Source organism: Empidonax traillii, unplaced genomic scaffold (assembly GCF_003031625.1).
Source record: "Empidonax traillii isolate 1590-97213 ecotype Southwest subspecies unplaced genomic scaffold, ASM303162v1 scaffold625:size414109, whole genome shotgun sequence".
Classification (NCBI taxonomy): Eukaryota; Metazoa; Chordata; class Aves; order Passeriformes; family Tyrannidae; genus Empidonax; species Empidonax traillii.
In genome coordinates, this window is record NW_020955818.1 from 65977 (window position 1) to 81941 (window position 15965).

The window sequence follows — 15965 nt, forward strand, 5'->3', positions numbered from 1 at the left end:
CCAAATCACAAAGCAATTATTTTACAGCACAAGACAAAATTTTATCTAATGGTTGTATTTTTCTCTAATTATTATATTTTACCTTTATGCACATTTTTATTTTATAAGAATTGGAAATTTTCAGGTTAGCTAAGAAGGTCCCTCGTGACCTTGTAGGATTTCTTTAGGGAGAAGCAACCAAGGAAGGCCCTTCTGATCTGCAGAGAGTCTTTAATAGCAGTAATTCCTGGGACTGGGTTGTGTGTCTGCTCTCCACATGGCTGGTGATGTCCCAGGGGAAGGGCAGGAGTGTGTCTGGAGAGGGGGATGCAGCTGGGCTTGCACAGAGCCAGGGATGCAGCCACGGCTCTGGCCCTGGGCTGGGGCTGAAATCCTCTGCATCCTCCTGCCCTGCCTGCCTAAGGCAGGGAATCTTTCTTTACAAACCAAAAATCCCTCCTGAAGGAGCAGGACTGAGCTGGGGCAGCGCCTGCTGGAAGGGACCTCCTGGCTGGGGTTTTGGCTGTTCCTGGCAGTGCCAGGCACCCTCACAGTGCTGAACGTGGCTGTGGCATCCAGGCAGAATTCCCAAATCCCCTCCCTGTGCCCCCAGGAGGACCCTGCAGCACAGCAGGGACTGACAGACACCCCTGGGGCTCTCTCACCCACCACACCCCGTGGCTGGGGCTGTGCAGGGTGGTGCTGGCTGAGCCCCTGGATCCAAACATTGGATTGGGGTCTGATGAAATCACGGTTGTCTGGAAAACTGCTCCCTGGCTTGGAGAGCCGCTCCCTGGCTCGGCTGGGCTCGAGGCAGCAGAATTTGCTCTCTGTGTGTTTGGGCTGTGCTCAGCACTGAAGTTTGTGTTGGTGTTTGTTCCTTTGCCAGGCACAAAACTTCCCGCTCTCCAGCACGAGGTGGGTGGGTGGAGAAGCTGCTCCCTGCCAGCAGTGGTGGCAGAAATCAGGGGAGTCTGGTGCCAAAAATCAGGCGAGTCTGAGGCTCGCTGCTGGCTCAGTGGTGTGAGCTCTGCTGGGGCTGAGTGGTTTTCCAGAGGCAAAGTCACTTGGGGGCTGGACTGGAAGTGTGTGGTCATGGAGGGAGGATAAAGGTAATTTTAGCAGAGAGAAAAGCAACTTCCCTCCTTCCCTGTGGGGCCCTGGAAAGTGTCGAGCACAGGGATGTCTTCTTGGATACTCCCAAGTGCTGCATCTGTAGGGATATGTAAGTGTAGGGATTGGTGGGATATTGGGATACCAAGGGAATTCCTCCCTGGGAGGGTGGGCAGGCCCTGGCACAGGTTACCCACAGAAGCTGTGGCTGCCCCATCCCTGGAAGTGTCCAAGGCCAGGTTGGACGGGGCTTGGAGCAACCTGGGCTGGTGGAAGGTGTCCCTGCCCGTGGCAGGGGGTGGCACTGGATGAGCTTTAAGGTCCCTTCCAACCCAAACTATTCCATGATGGTTCTAGGACTGATAAAACAGGAGGCTGGCAGGTGCCTTTGTGGCTCCAGAAGGGCAGGAAGCACCAGTTTCTACTGAAGAAGAACGTTTCTTCAGGGTTTGGTTTGTTTAAACCCCAGCAAAGCCCTTGCTCCCCCCCAGTGCATCCATCCCAGCAAGGGCTTTTCCTGCTGTATTTCCCACAGCCCAGGGCAGGGTTTGCTGTTGAGTTCCCACGTGACAGATTAGTGAGAGTTCTTGGTTTGCTTTCTCTTTCCTGTTTTCTGTTTGCGAGGGGGAAGCTGCGCTGCAGAAATGTCAGCAAAGAACAAGCTGGCAAAGTCCCAGTGGGAACTGGAGCTACTGGGAAAGCCGGAGCTGGGGCTGCCAGGAAGGTTGGAGCCACCCTACAGGATTTGTGGGTCAGCAGGACTTATAAATATCTGTCTGTGGTCACTGAGGGCTACCTGGATGTCCAGCCCAGCTGCTCAGGGTTGTACCCTTCCCAAAACACCCCCCCCAGGGAAAGCCACGCTCCTGGTGAGGGTGCTGATGGTGGGACTGGTCCTGTCTGTGCCCGGAGCCGGTCCTGGCAGCAGGGAGGGTTTCCTGGTTTGCCTCTCCTCCTGAAAACGTTTGGTTTCTCCCTCCAAAGCAAACAGGGAAAACATGCCCTTTTGTTATTTATATTTTTTGTGAGAGGAGGAGGAGGAGATTTGGGACAGAATGAGCCACAGGGCAGTGTTTTCTGCCTGCCCTGGTGATTGCTGCCTGTCCTGGCATGCTGTAGGTACCACAGCAAATTCCTCCAGGTTGTCTGGATCTCCCCATCTGCTTCATCCCCCTCCAGCCTCAGAGCTGTGAGAATAAACCCCCACCCCCTCCACGTTTCCCAGAAATGCTGCAGGGGTTGGAAATGTGCATCCAATCACGGGAAAAGCTGTTTTCTATCAAACCCCGTCTGCCTACGTTTATTTCTATAATTCCCCAGGGTTTTTTTGACATTGCCTTGGCCCAGGAGGAGGGAACCTCCCAGCCCCTCCACTGGCCACTCTGTGAGGGGCCCTGGTGACAATGGCACCTCTCTGAACCCCAAACTGGGGCGTCCATCCCCAAATTGTACAATTATTGGGCACCACGTCTGCTCTCAGAGCATTTACAAGCACTCAAAATAATATCCCTGAAGCTAAAGTACGTGTTGGGATCATTTTATTTCCTCGGAATTTGAAGCTCTCAGGATGTACTCGGGTCAGTTCTGTAAACTTTTCTTGGGACATTTTCTGATATTCAAAGCAAAACTGAAGGCTTGGATAACATCTGAGTCTGCAACCACAGGCGTCAGCAAGGTGACAAATAACACAACAGTCCTAATAACAACACAAGAAACAGCAACACCAACATGAGTCCTCACTTTTGCAGCTCACACCAGGTCTCTGTGAGTAAACGTGCCCAGAGAGACTCCCTCCATCTTCCTCTTTGCTTGTGGCACATCCATCACTATTTGTCTTCAAATATTCATCCCCCCCTATCAGCTGAGCACCCTGCAGCTCCCAGGAGCCAGGTGGACCCTCTTGCTGAGCTCTGGGTGCCTTTTCCAGTGGTGTGAGCTGAGCCCAGTTTGTTTGCACGCTCCCTTGAACACTGGTGGGTGGAGGTTAATGACCTTTGCTTGGTGAATGTGTGTAGGGTTGTAGTCTTGCAGTCCAGGTTAGCCTGGATCAGGTCTGGGTGGTGGATTTTTGTAGTGGAAAGAGGTTCAGTTTACGTGGGGATACTGAACTGTCCTGATCCTGTGAGTGTGGTGGGTGCTCTAGGTTATTATGGGCTGTAGGTGCCCATGGTCAGAGCTGGAACTCCTGGAGCTGTGCCAAGGCTGTGCCACTCGCTCACAACTCAGGGTTCAGAAGGATTTTCAAATATGACAGATATGTAGAAGCACTGAAACACCAAAATGAGAGGGGTCTGGACCTGCTGTGGTTCCAAACAGGGAGCTCTGGCACTGCTGACAGTTTTGGAGGGATTTCAACAGTATTCCAATGGGAAGTGGTGTAAGGCAACAGTCCCCAGCAGCAACAACAACACAACCAGCAAGTCTCTTGGCATCACAACGTCCTGCTGGGTCAGACCCTGCCGTCTGTGGCACACAAGGGGAATTCAAGATGTATTTGGAGACCTAACGCAGTCCTCAAGCGACGGGAAGGCCCTGCAGGGGCAGGGCTGTCGATGTTCAGGAGATGGACTCCAGCAGCAGCTCGTCAGGCGGCACAGGGGGCATTTCCACGCTGTTTATTCGGCCGAAGAACTTGGGGAGAGCCCAGAAGGTGAAGCGCGGGAAGTTCCCCCTCGCGGTGCGGATGTCGGTGTCGGCGGTGGAGAGGCTGCCGCGGCGCTGGGCCAGCCGGGCCCGCAGGGCGACGCAGCCGTGGCGCAGCAGCTGGTCCTGGAACTCGGAGGTCATGAAGTAGTAGAGGACGGGGTCGAGGCAGCAGTTGAGGCTGGCCAGGCACAGGGAGATGGGGTGGAAGCGCAGCGTGCTGCGGTGCACGGCGCAGTCCCGGATCAGGTTCTCGATCACCATCATAAAGAAGGGGAAGTTGATGTGGTAGGGGGTGAAGCAGATGAAGAACACGGCCGAGCACATCAGCACCATCCTCAGGGCCTTCTGCTTCTCGCCCGCGTTCTGCAGCCGCGCGGGGCCCTCCCGCAGCGACTGCCACATCTTCCACGTGCAGCCCGCGATGATCCCGAAGGGAATGACGAACCCGAACAGCTCCGCCACCGTCACCAGCGCGATGGAGGCCCCGGGGCTCAGCTGCTTCACCCCCAGGTCCGAGAAGCAGGTGTTGATGTTGCTGGACAGGGCCGGGCTCCTGACGATGATGAGGGGCAGGCACGCGGCCCCCACCACGAGCCACACCAGGGCGCTGATGGCCACGTCGTAGCGCCGCTTCCAGCCCTTGGCCTTGAAGGGGTGCAGCAGGAACAGGTAGCGCTGGATGCTGATGCAGGTGAGGAAGCAGATGCTGGCGTACATGTTGAGGTACTTCAGGTAGAAGCACACCTGGCAGAGGAAGCTCCCGAAGGGCCAGCTGTGGTTGATGTAGTAGTACGTCCGTAGGGGCAGCGAGAGCACGTGGGCCAGGTCGGCCACGGCCAGGTTGATCATGAAGATGATGGCTTTGCTCTTCCTGCTGATGAAGCGGCACAGGACCCACAGGGCAGCGCTGTTGGCCAGGAGGCCGGGGATGAAGATGAGGGTGTAGGTGGTGGCGTACAGGGTGGACTGGAAGGACATCTGGGGGTCGGTGCAGTTCCCGGAGGACACGTTGCTCTCCATCTCGGCCGAGTCTCTTTGCTCATGGGGTGCTTAAGGCAGGTGAAGGGTTTCTGTGGGGAATAAAAAGGTGCTGTAAAGCCAGAACCTCTCCATGGGGCAGCTGCATTTTACTACAGAGGAATAAGTTTGTGTGTGTGTTGGGAAGGGTGTGCACCCAGACCCTGCCCACAGGGAGTGATCCCAGGCATCTTCCACCCATCTCCTTTGAGACGTGTTCCTCAGGACCTCGTGAGATGCCCCAGTTACAGTGACATGCCCACTGCATCACCAATCTCTTTATTGCTGGTGCCAGAGAGTTGCTTTAGCTCCCCAGGGTTAAGGACCACTTTTATTTCATTGAGTTTTCCATCCAGCTCCTCTCAAATTTGGGCTCTCTGGTACGTCTACAGGCAATGTTGGTGGGACTGTAAATAAACAGTGATTTTAAATGGATCTAGACACTGTCTTTGCAGATCTTTGCAGAAATCTGATATGAATCGGCAGCAGAGGGAATAATTAACATCTGCAAATGCTGGTGCTGGCAGGCAGCTGGAGCAGAGGCCATTGGGAGAGGTGCAGACAGATCTATCAGCCCTGGCTCCAGATTTAAGGCTGGATTTATAAGCTAATAACTGGCCCAAGACACGCCAGTTGCTCTGCTGGTCCTGCTAACTCAATTCCAGCACTCCTGGCACACTGGGCAGGCATCGTGCTGCAGCAACAGGAATTATCCCTCAGCAGCACAAATTACCCCTCAGCAACTGCTCAGGACGTGCAGGAAGATAAATACACTTCCCTTCTAGTTAAAGCAGAAATTCTTTTCCTCCACTTGCCCAGCCCACCTCACCCAGCACTGAGGGGGGATCAGTGGGTCATGGAGAGTTCACAGGTGCTCTCTGGAGAGGTGATGGATTTTGCCATTCCCCAGCAGAGCCCACGGGAAACAATCTGCTCTTTCAGGAGGAGGTGATTTGGCAGCGGGCACATCACAAATCAAGGAGCTGGAGCATCATCTGTAACGAGCAGATTTCCCCCTCAGAAACAGCCTGTGCTGCCCGGAGCTGGGTCTGTCAGAGCCCTCAGCTCCTGCTGTCACTGTCACCGAGCCCTTAGCTGTTGGTAATTAATTAAGAAGCAGCCATGGTGCTGTTTCCCACAGCCCTGAGCCTGGTGTTCACCACAGGATGGATTTCCAAGGCCCCCAGTGGTGGCCGGTGCTGCTTTGAGGCACGGGGTGAAGGCTCTTCCTCCCCTGCTCCTCCACACCTGGGCAGCTCCTCGGTGGGGTTACCATGACTGCAGTTTCAGGAGGAAATACATATTTTATAAATCTATATACAGATAAATGCATCAGATATGGCCCCAGCCTCTCTGCTGGCTGCTCACCGCCCTGCTCTGTTGCCAGGAAGGTTGATGCTTTCACCCGGCTTTCCAAACTGAGCCCTTCCCAAACTGCCTCCTTCCTTTTCCTTTTTTTTTTTCAGGATTTGGCTGCAAAAGAAAAGCGAGGCTGAAGTGGAACCCAGGCTGCTGGACAAGGGCACTTTTTGGCTGCTGACTGTGTCAGAGGTTTCTGATTGCTCCACTGAGTTGGGAAAGGCAGGAGAGGGGACATCTGTCACGAGGGGACAGTGGGAAACAAACCCAGGAGTCAGACTCCTGATTGTGGATGCAGCACCACAGTTCGTTAAACATCAAGTACCTTTGCAATCAATTAGGAGGCCAAGGCAGCTCTGGGTTCGTTTTCAGAGTATTTTGGAGCTGTATCTGTTCCTGGAGACGTTGTGGCTGTCACTGCTGGAAACCGCCCGGCTTCTCTGATTCACCCTGTGCCCCACCCAGCCCCACACCACGGTGGTATTACTGCATTTACTGCTCTCAATTCATTGGCAAACTCATCCTCATCTTTTCCGTGGGCTGACTGGCCAGTCCAGGCTAAAGCTGAACTGCAGGCATGGCTGGGGAGAGCCCCAGAGCTGGAGGATGGGGGCAGAGCTGCTTCCCTTCAACTCTGGGATGATGGAGAGAAAAGCAGGTTTGGGAAAAAAAAACTAAATCCACTTTTGGCTTGGAAAAAAAGCTCCTGGTTTAAGCAGTGGAGTTTTCTGACGCAGAGGTTGTAAGCAATGGTTTTGTTTGTTTAATCTCGGCACTAATAGGAAATGTGTAAACAGAGCTGGGCAGTTACGGCAGCCTCTGTCAGTAAGGACAAAACTGAGGGCTTTGGGATCAAATTGAGAGGTTTGGGATCAAACAAGGCTTTCCCCACATCATATCCCCCCACAGCACCCTGCCCCATGCACCCCTTGTGCTCACCCACCCCAGGAGCCAAGCGCGACACTCATGGCACGGGCACAGGACGTGGCAGGGCTGTGCCCGATACCATCTCCTGAGCAGCTAAAAAAAGCAGTGCCCTCGCTGCCAACCTCACCAGTTTCACCCTACTGAGGAAAAGACAGAAATGCCACTCACCTTCCTGTGCCCGCCGTGCCCCAGGGGGGGCACAGCCATGCTAGAGAGCCCGAGCAGCGAGCGCCCGCCTTTTATCGCCCACCGAGCTCCTCGGCCATCCCAGCGGCTCCTCGTTTAACTTCCACATGTTCTCGGAGCGCTGGAATCCTGCCGGCATCTGCAGCCCAGTCCAGTGGCTGCAGAACAGGAAATCCTGTATTTTGTTTCTCTTCTCCCACCAAACGTGTACGGCTAATGACGTTAAAGCCGCTGGGAAGGCGATGACGTCGTTTGGTCCAAGTGCCGTGGGATGGAGACCGTGGATTTCTGTCCCTCTCTGGGCGCAGGAGTTGTGGGAGGTGATGGTGCTCTTCCCCCTGGCTGCTTCTGCTCCTCTCCACGGGCACTTGCCATTTGCCTGCTGAAAGCTCTAAAATACAGAAGCACCAACCTTCCAATAAGCGCTCGCTGAAGGAAAACTGAACTCTCTGCCAGTGTAAGTTACTGGAAGGGAGTAATTTTCCTTCATTTTCTTGGAAGCTCGGTTAGCCTCAGACTGTCAAGGCTACAGGCTGAAGCTGTAAAGGGTTTGGACTTTGTTCCTGAAATAATAGTAGGGTTTAAGGTGGAGATTTTCCCAAAATACCGCTGTATAAAAAACCCTCATGATGTGCATCATTCCCAATTTTTTTCCTTTTGCCTCCTTTAATTCTTTTCCTTTCTATGGGCATATATATATATATAATTTTTAGTTCTTTTACTGCTTGCTGAGCACTGCAGGCATGTGCTGTGGTGTAACTTCTGAGGTGCCTCATTTCCAGCTGAACAGTTTACGCTGATATCCCAGGTCACATCTCCCAGCCCAGAGCTCTGTGGATTATCTGGCTGTTGGCATCTTTCCTTTTCCAGTCCTAGGTAAAGTATAAATAGAACCATTCTTGCTCTATTCATCAGTTTTTTGTAACTGGTTCTGTGACCCCTCAAAGTTAACGGGAACAGAACTGTGGATGAGAAATGAGAGAAGGAGCCTTTAGTTCCCAGTTCAGGGGCTGGGATCGAGGGTGCACCAGAATCCATCAGCTCTGCCACCCACTCAGCTGCCAGGTTTCTCTCTGCAAGGAAATCATGGAATCCGGGAATGGTTTGGATTGGGACCTTAAAGACCACCTCATTCCCACCCCCTGCCACGGGCAGGGACACCTTCCACTATCCCAGGTTGCTCCAAACCCCGCCCAACCTGGCCTTGGACACTCCCAGGGAGGGGGCAACCTGAAGCCCCACACTCATCGTCTCCACTGACAGCAAAGGGATTTGGAAGATGCAAGAGCCGTTTGTCATTCCAGGTTTTCTTCCTGGGCACCTTTTGCAGCAGCTGGTGCCGATCCCTGGAAGAAGGAGCAGAGCTCATGTGTTTGTGAAGCATTCCCAGATCCCAGAAGGGAGGCTGGCACTGGGCCCGTCCCTCCCCAGAGGTCAGAGGTTAATCCCAAAGCAAAGGGGCTGTTTTATCAGGATATCCTGCCTGGGACATCCTACTTCTGTGTCCCCAGCAGTGCATCCAGCCATCCCTGAGCCCTATTTTTAGCTGGTTGTTTACAGCTGGGGAAGGAGAGGTCAGGGGATGTCGGACCAGAGCGAGGGGTTTGTAACCACGTCGACTCCTTCCTCTGCTTCTTGGATTTTTGGAGAAGATCACAATGTTCCTGGCCATGAAAGGCTGATGGATTCACATCAAGCCTCCTCCTTCAACACACACTGATCAACCTCCCCGTTCTTCTTCCAGCTGAGAGCGTGTTTTTGTGTAGTGTTTGTATTTCTGGCTCATCACCGACATCAACGTGCATTTTACACTTGGCAGTGTCCCCCTTTCAAAGGCAGGAGGCACAGAGGAATTTTTGAATAACTGGGAGACTTTCCCTAAGGCCTCCAGATGAAGGTTGTCTCTGCCTGCAGCCTGGTATCCTGTGGGCAGGAGGCCAAGTGCAGATGATCAGCATCTCACAGGCGCTCAGCACTGAGAATATCTGACAGGATGCACCTGAAGGATGTATGAAAAACAAGGGCAGGAGGAGGGTTTGTTCACACAAAGCAGCTCACCCTTGTGCACACTTGCTGTGGGTTGAGCTGAGCCATTGGCACGTGGCCCGTGGGGCTGGTGAGCCCCTGTCAGCCCTGCACAGTTCTCTCTACAAGGGGCAGCGTTTTGGGGAAGCTTGGATTTATCTGTGCAGCAAATAACTGTCAATCACTCCCTTACTTTCTGGGCTAAGCCCTTGTCTAATCCACAAACCAGCATTTTTGGGTAAAATGCACCAGTCATCCCCAAAATCTTCTCAATGCAATGAAGCGGTTTCATGTTTTTGGGCTGGTTGTTGAGCTGTTATCCTGCATTTACAGCATATTTTGGTTTTTCCCTGTGCAGAGAGCGAGTAATTTCGTTTCAGGGAAGCAAACGAAGCTGAGGTACTCGTGAGATCCCGCAGCTCAGAACCTGAGGCTGCAGAAAGGCATTAAATCCCACAGGGGTTCTTTCCAAAACCTTTTGCTGTCGTGCACGGGGGGGCTCTTTCAAGCAGGAGAGGAGATACCAGACCTCTGATACTGCTTAAAATGGGGTGGCCCCGCCAAAAACACCTTTTCTTTTGCTGACAGGTGAATGGCTCATGTTCTGGAGGAAAAGAACGGGTCATGCTGTGGTTTTGCCCAGGGTTGTGACATGGGGACATGCACTGTGTCAGTGCAGGTGGCTTGGAGACCTCACCATGTTTCCACCTTAAGCAGTTCCCCTTGGGATCAGCCTGGACACAAAGATGCCCCAGCACCACGAGACCCCTTCAGCTCCACCCTTCACATTCCTGGCATTGTGCTGTTCCCAACCTCCTGATTTGGTTAAATTCTGCCTTTCTGTGGCATCTCTGTTGAGATCTCACACCTCTTTTTTTGGTGTCTGCCCAAAAAAGGATGGAGATGCCTTTTTATAGCTGGTGAGTCTGGGCAGTGGGACCAGCACAAGAGATAATCCAGGAGCAACATCGTGAAATTGTGTTTCCTCTTGTCAAAATAATAAACGTGTTTTCTGGTCACAGGAAACGGGGTGAATTACAGGAACTGGAGCAGGGCACGTTGTGCCTTTGAATGTTTGAGAGCATTGGCAGATGAAGCTGCACCTGCAGCTCAGGTCCTGTGTCAGATCAGGCCCCAACCAGCCCTGAGGGCACCTGAAATACCATTCTCCTCAACAGAACTCTGGATTTATCTGTTCTTCTCTTGAGACACGCACTGAGGCCTTGGAGGACACGAACTAAAGCCCTTGGATTTCACATCTGGGTTTGTGGAGGCCAAACCGATCGTCTTTGATTTCTTAGGTGCTTTCAGAAAACTCGAAGTTCTCCTCGATCTCTTTTTGCTTTGGGTTGTTGCTCTCTGGGCTGGTTCACCATCATGACCATCCTGGCTGACTTTCTATTGTGGTTTAACCCCATCTGGCAGCTGAACACCACAGAGCTGGGTCAGCTCTGTCCCAGCCCAAACCAGGGCACTCTCCCACACACCACAGGAGACCTTCAGACCAAGTCATCTGCTCTCCTGCACGTCACAGTGACGTGACTTGAGTGGTTGGAAGTGGTGAACGTGTGACTTTGCCTCACAGGCTGGGGCTGCAGTGTGGAAAATGACCGTTTTGGGGGAGTTTAAGGGAGTTCAGAGGGTGAGGGAGGTGGGAAGATGAGGGGAGCCGAGGTGCTTGGGGTGCCATCACGGTGATGGGGAATGCTATCCCTCATGGAGGCACCAAATCCGTGTTAAGGGTAGGGGTGGGAAAGCCACCATCACTCTGGGACATTCAGCAGCTGGAGCAGGTATTCCCAGGCCAGGTCCAGGTTGTATCTTCCAGTATGTAGCACACCTTTTCCTCCCCAAAAAGCTCCTAAATTCAATGTGAGTGTGGTAGATTTAAATAAATAAATAAACAAATGTGAATCAGAGCGAAAACCTCCCTGTGGACAAGAAAGAAATCTAAGAATGATAAACATTTATGTTCTCCAATCATTGGAACTCCTTGATCCAAGGAGGAGCTGATCCCACACAGTTTTCCAGATGCCAGTGATCACTACGAAACTCAGCTGATGTTTGCAAAACGATGTTTATTTTTTAAAGCATCAGTTCCTGGGAAGAAAAACATAGACCAAGCTACGGAGTTCCCGTAATGGGGCCTTTGACTTGTTTGCACCTGATCAAGGGAGGATTGTATGAGAAAGAAATGACAGGAAACAGCTCCCAGTCACGTGCCAGCCGAGCAAGGTCTATAAAAACCCTCAAAACAACCAGCAAAACTGAAGTCTCCTTCACTGACAACACCATACTGAGTGTAGCTTATGAGAAACTGCTGAACTGAGAACAGTTTTATTCCAGTTAACTCTGTACCTGAGCATCAACCCCTTTGTGAAGGGACTACTTGCAGTGTGTAAATATTTCTGGGTGTCACTGGCATCCCAGACTGCCAGTTACATCAGAGAAAGCATTTCCATCGACTCCAGTGTGAGATCCAGTTCATGCTACTGCAGCCCACAGTCATCTTCTCACACGTGGGAGGAGAGCTACAAGAGCTTATTGTGCTTAGTCAGTGTGTCACCACCTTTTGGAGCAGCTCCAGGGAAATGGTTGTTTAAACCTGGCTACCGTTCACTTTCCCTCATTTGTTTTGTAAAACAGAGAAGCGGGAAAACATAATATACAGAAAATATCTGGCTGAGTTAGAATGTAACTGGGTGGAATTGAGTGGGAAGGTTCAAAATACACTCAGCAAGTGTTTTTGGTCTTTCCTCTGGGTTTGCAGCAAGGTGCAAGATATTTTCTGTTGCAAGATTGTACCTTGTACAAATTGTACACATCCTCTTGAAGACATGCAGGTGTTCAAAGGCAATAAATCGGTGCCTGTGTTCAGCCAAATCAACCCCCAGGCATCACAAGGATGCCCTGGAAGTTACCCCGTGGGTGGACTTGGCTGAAGAGCTGCCACTCATTTAAAGTAAGGGGTGACCTCCTCCCTTGTCACTGCTCTACACAGCTGCATAAAAATGTAAACATTAGGATCACGAGAGGAGCTGGTGGGAAATAAACCACAATAATTTATGAACTTAGCCTGTGCCCTGTTAGTGGAATAACCTTGGCAAGGACCTCTCTCTTTTCTAAGGAGCTGCACCAATTGAACCCGCTGAGCTGAGGTTTTATGGGGCAGATTCATCTCAGGCACCTCTGGCCCAAGAAGCCCCACACACAAGAGAGTGAGGACCTGAGTGGTACCACCACCATCGATAAATCCACCTGCACGAATGCCAGGACAACTGTGGTCCTGTCGCTCGGGGTCCAGAGGTGAAGGACAGGTCCTGATGCCCCCCCCTGCCAACAGGGGCACCTTGGAGGAGAAGAAAGTCACTTGGAGCAAGAGAAGGTGCCACTCTCTGGAGTGCTGGAGGAGATTGTCTTGCAGGGGGTCTTGCACTAGCTGTAGGTGCAAGTTATAGGATGTGTCAGCAATTAAGGAGCAAACAGAGGTGGGTGAGGAGGAAATGGCAGAGGGGAGTGGGAAGGTGAATGTGGGAAGGGTGAAGCAGAGGTGCTGAGCAGTGGGGTGCACACAGAGCCAGGAGTGGGCTGGAGCCAGTTCACACCTTCACCTGTCCACAGCCCTGACTGTCTTTTATGATTATTTTTATGTTCTTGTGTGGTTTTCCCAGAGAAGACACTTCAGCAGATGTCAGTGCATGGATGTGGGATTGTCTTTGGCTTTATCCTAGAGCCATGGAGCTGAGAAAAGAGAAGAAAAACCCCTGGGAATTTTCCATCACTTCCTAGCAAAAGCTTTGTCTCTCCCTCCTGTGTGTTTTCTAGTCCAGCCAGGTCAGGCGTGGCTGGCCCAGCGGTGGGGAGGGTCAACCAGCTGGGTGGCTCATCAGATTCCTACACACCAGTCTTAGACAGAGTTTTATCTTCTATGTCTCAGAGATTTTCACTGCCACAAAACTCCCCTGAACTTGCAGGATCTTCCATGATAGAGTTGGTAATTGAGCATCCCAGAAGAGTCCCAGATTCCCTGTGAAATAGCTTAGCTTTTTTTCAGCTGGCTCTCTCGTCACTCCTTAACCGACGAGGCGCTCTCCTTGCTCATGAGCCGGCTCCTGATGGCCATGCTGCTGTGCCTGGAAATCTGGTCCTGGAACTCTGAGGTCATGAAGAAATAGATGATGGGATCCAGGCAGCAGTCCAGACTGGCGAGGCTTAAGCAGAAGGGTTGTGTGTAGAGCGTGATGGTTTTTAGGAGGCAGTCGGTAATGACCCCCTCTTTCACCAGCATGTAGAAGAAGAAGTTGATGTGGTAGGGGGCAAAGCACACGCAGAACACCACGGCGCACATGGAGACCATCCTCTGGGCCTTGCACCTCTCGCCGCCGCTCTCCTGCGGGATGTGGAAGTCCCGGAGAGATTCCCTTGTTTTCCAGGTGCAGAACACGATGATGGCGAGCGGCCCCACGAACCCCAGGAGCTCGGCCACGCCCATCATCAGCACCGTGGCCACGCTGCTTTCGATGTGCTGCACTGGCAGGTCAGCGAAGCAGGTGTGGCTGTTGTTGGCCAGGTGGTTGACCCTCATGAGGGGGAAGGGCAGGCAGGCCACCCCCACCACGAGCCACACCAGGGCGCTGATGGCCACGTCGTAGCGCCGCTTCCAGCCCTTGGCCTTGAAGGGGTGCAGCAGGAACAGGTAGCGCTGGATGCTGATGCAGGTGAGGAAGCAGATGCTGGCGTACATGTTGAGGTACTTCAGGTAGAAGCAGAGCAGGCAGAGGGGGCTCCCGAAGGGCCAGGTGTGGTTGATGTAGTAGTAGATTCTCAGGGGCAGCGAGAGCACGTGGGCCAGGTCGGCCACGGCCAGGTTGATCATGAAGATGATGGCTTTGCTCCTCCTGCCGATGAAGCGGCACAGGACCCACAGGGCAGCGCTGTTGGCCAGGAGGCCAGGGATGAAGATGAGGGTGTAGGTGGTGGCATACAGGGTGGACTTGAACGTGATGTTGTCACTGGAGCAGAACTGGTTGTCCTGGGTCATGACTGGGCTGCTGGAAGTGTCTGTGGTGGTGGAGGGCAGGTGGGTCATTCCTGTCAGGAACAAAAATGGGATGTGAAGGCAAAGGCACTGAGGGAGATGTCAATACTCACGTTTGCCTTTCCTGTTTGACTGTTCAGTGCAAAGTAGAGGGTTTGGAATTGTTGCCTGTATGAAGCATCCTGCTGCCTTCTTCAAAGCTGCCCTTTCAGAGGTTGCACTGTCCTCTCAGAACAGGGGACCATTCCTGGCCTGTCAGTCCCACAAGCTGTGCCATGCTGGTCACAGAGCAGCATGAGAAGCTGCCTGTCCTTTTGGCCACCTCCTTGAGGTCACCTGTGGTTTGATCTCTGGGTATCAGGGGTGGCCACAGCCCAACCTCTGTGTGAGCAATCACACTGCCCAGTGGCCAGAATGTGGGTGATGACCACTGAGTCATGGAATCATGGAATGATTTGGGTTGGAAGGGACCTTAAAAGCCATCCCATTCCAACTCCCTACGAAGGGCAGGAAGAACTTTCACTAGCCCAGGCTGCTCCAAACCCTGTCCAACCTGGCCCTGGACACTCCCAGGTGTACATTGGGCTCTGTTGGGCACAACTGGGTTGGTGAAATGCCACGTGTTGAACTGTTGGACCACCTTTCTCTTGTCAGCTTTTGTAACTGGGACCAGTAGGCTGTGTAACGTTTTCAGGAAGGCAACACAGGCAGGAGGAGTTTGGGTTTGCTGGGGTTTTCCTCCCAGGGTTCTAATTCTCATTACAGTGATTCCCTCCTGGGTTAATGTAACGGTTCAAACTGAATATCAGCTTCCTATTTCATGTGGCACTGCAGACACTGATTCACTGCTCCTGACTCATTTCCTGCACCTCTGGCAAGGGGCACTTGCCAGAAGAAGTGTCTCTGTAGGTACATATTAGTAACTCCTACCCCGTTACTAAGGTTTTTTTTTTTTCCCTTCGTGCTGCAAAGAAAGGGTTGAGTTTGGAGCTCTCAGTGACACAGAACACCAATAGCTGCTTTTTCAGCTTGTTAGTCATTGAGATGCTTGGATTTGGCACCTCATAGGGACACTGCTCCAGGCTGCCATGGAAGGGTTGGGATCCAGGCCCCAAAATGCCCAGACATGGCAAGGTCCCCATGGGACACACCACCCTCACCATGGGGGCCCTGGCTGATGCTGATGCTGATGGTGACACTGCTCCTGGGGGGGCTCCCCAGACAGATTCTTGCTTTTCTTTTTCAGCTTCTCTTTTGTGCCTTCAAACAGCAAGGTCTGCATGTTTATCTCCTGCAGCTTTAGCTGTGCTGGTGTTCAGGACACTGAGACAGGGAGTGGCAGGGCATGGAGCTGAGCACTGGGGTGTTCCCTCAGGCTGGTGCTTCTCAAAATGGTAGATGTGGGTTACATCCCATTTCCTGGCAGTGCTGGGAGTTCCTGGGGCTCGGGATGTTTCTTTTCCATCAGGTTTTGCAGCTCCAGCTGGACACGGCCTTGTCTCTGCTAAGAGCACTGCTCTCCACACCCAATAACTGTCCCTTCAGGTGACCTCCCACCTTGCCAAGAAGCCATTAAAGAGCCATTTCCAGTGTCATTATGTGCCTGCTTTCCCTTGGATGTCGAGGTGGGACTGCCTGCCCGGCGCTCCTCGAACCCAACCGCTCGACGGCCGCT

General features: G+C 52.6%; 2 protein-coding genes across 2 annotated transcripts; both read right to left on the minus strand.

Annotated features, from left to right (window-relative positions):
• Positions 1 to 2695: 2695 nt before the first annotated feature.
• On the minus strand, positions 2696 to 7587 carry LOC114065161 (putative P2Y purinoceptor 10). Its single transcript, XM_027898831.1, has 2 exons — positions 7210 to 7587; positions 2696 to 4808 (listed from the first exon to the last, which is right to left on the minus strand). The coding sequence occupies exon 2, from the start codon at positions 4756 to 4758 to the stop codon at positions 3649 to 3651; it is 1110 nt and encodes a 369-aa protein (XP_027754632.1). The 5' UTR covers positions 4759 to 4808; positions 7210 to 7587; the 3' UTR covers positions 2696 to 3648.
• A 3726-nt stretch (positions 7588 to 11313) lies between these two features.
• On the minus strand, positions 11314 to 14341 carry LOC114065160 (putative P2Y purinoceptor 10). The gene has a single exon (XM_027898830.1). The coding sequence runs from the start codon at positions 14339 to 14341 to the stop codon at positions 13319 to 13321; it is 1023 nt and encodes a 340-aa protein (XP_027754631.1). The 3' UTR covers positions 11314 to 13318.
• Positions 14342 to 15965: the final 1624 nt, after the last annotated feature.

Bases quoted from the DNA above. Each gene is read 5' to 3' on its own strand.
- LOC114065161 (XM_027898831.1), bottom strand. From the start codon at position 4,758: ATGGAGAGCAACGTGTCCTCCGGGAACTGCACCGACCCCCAGATGTCC.
- LOC114065160 (XM_027898830.1), bottom strand. From the start codon at position 14,341: ATGACCCACCTGCCCTCCACCACCACAGACACTTCCAGCAGCCCAGTC.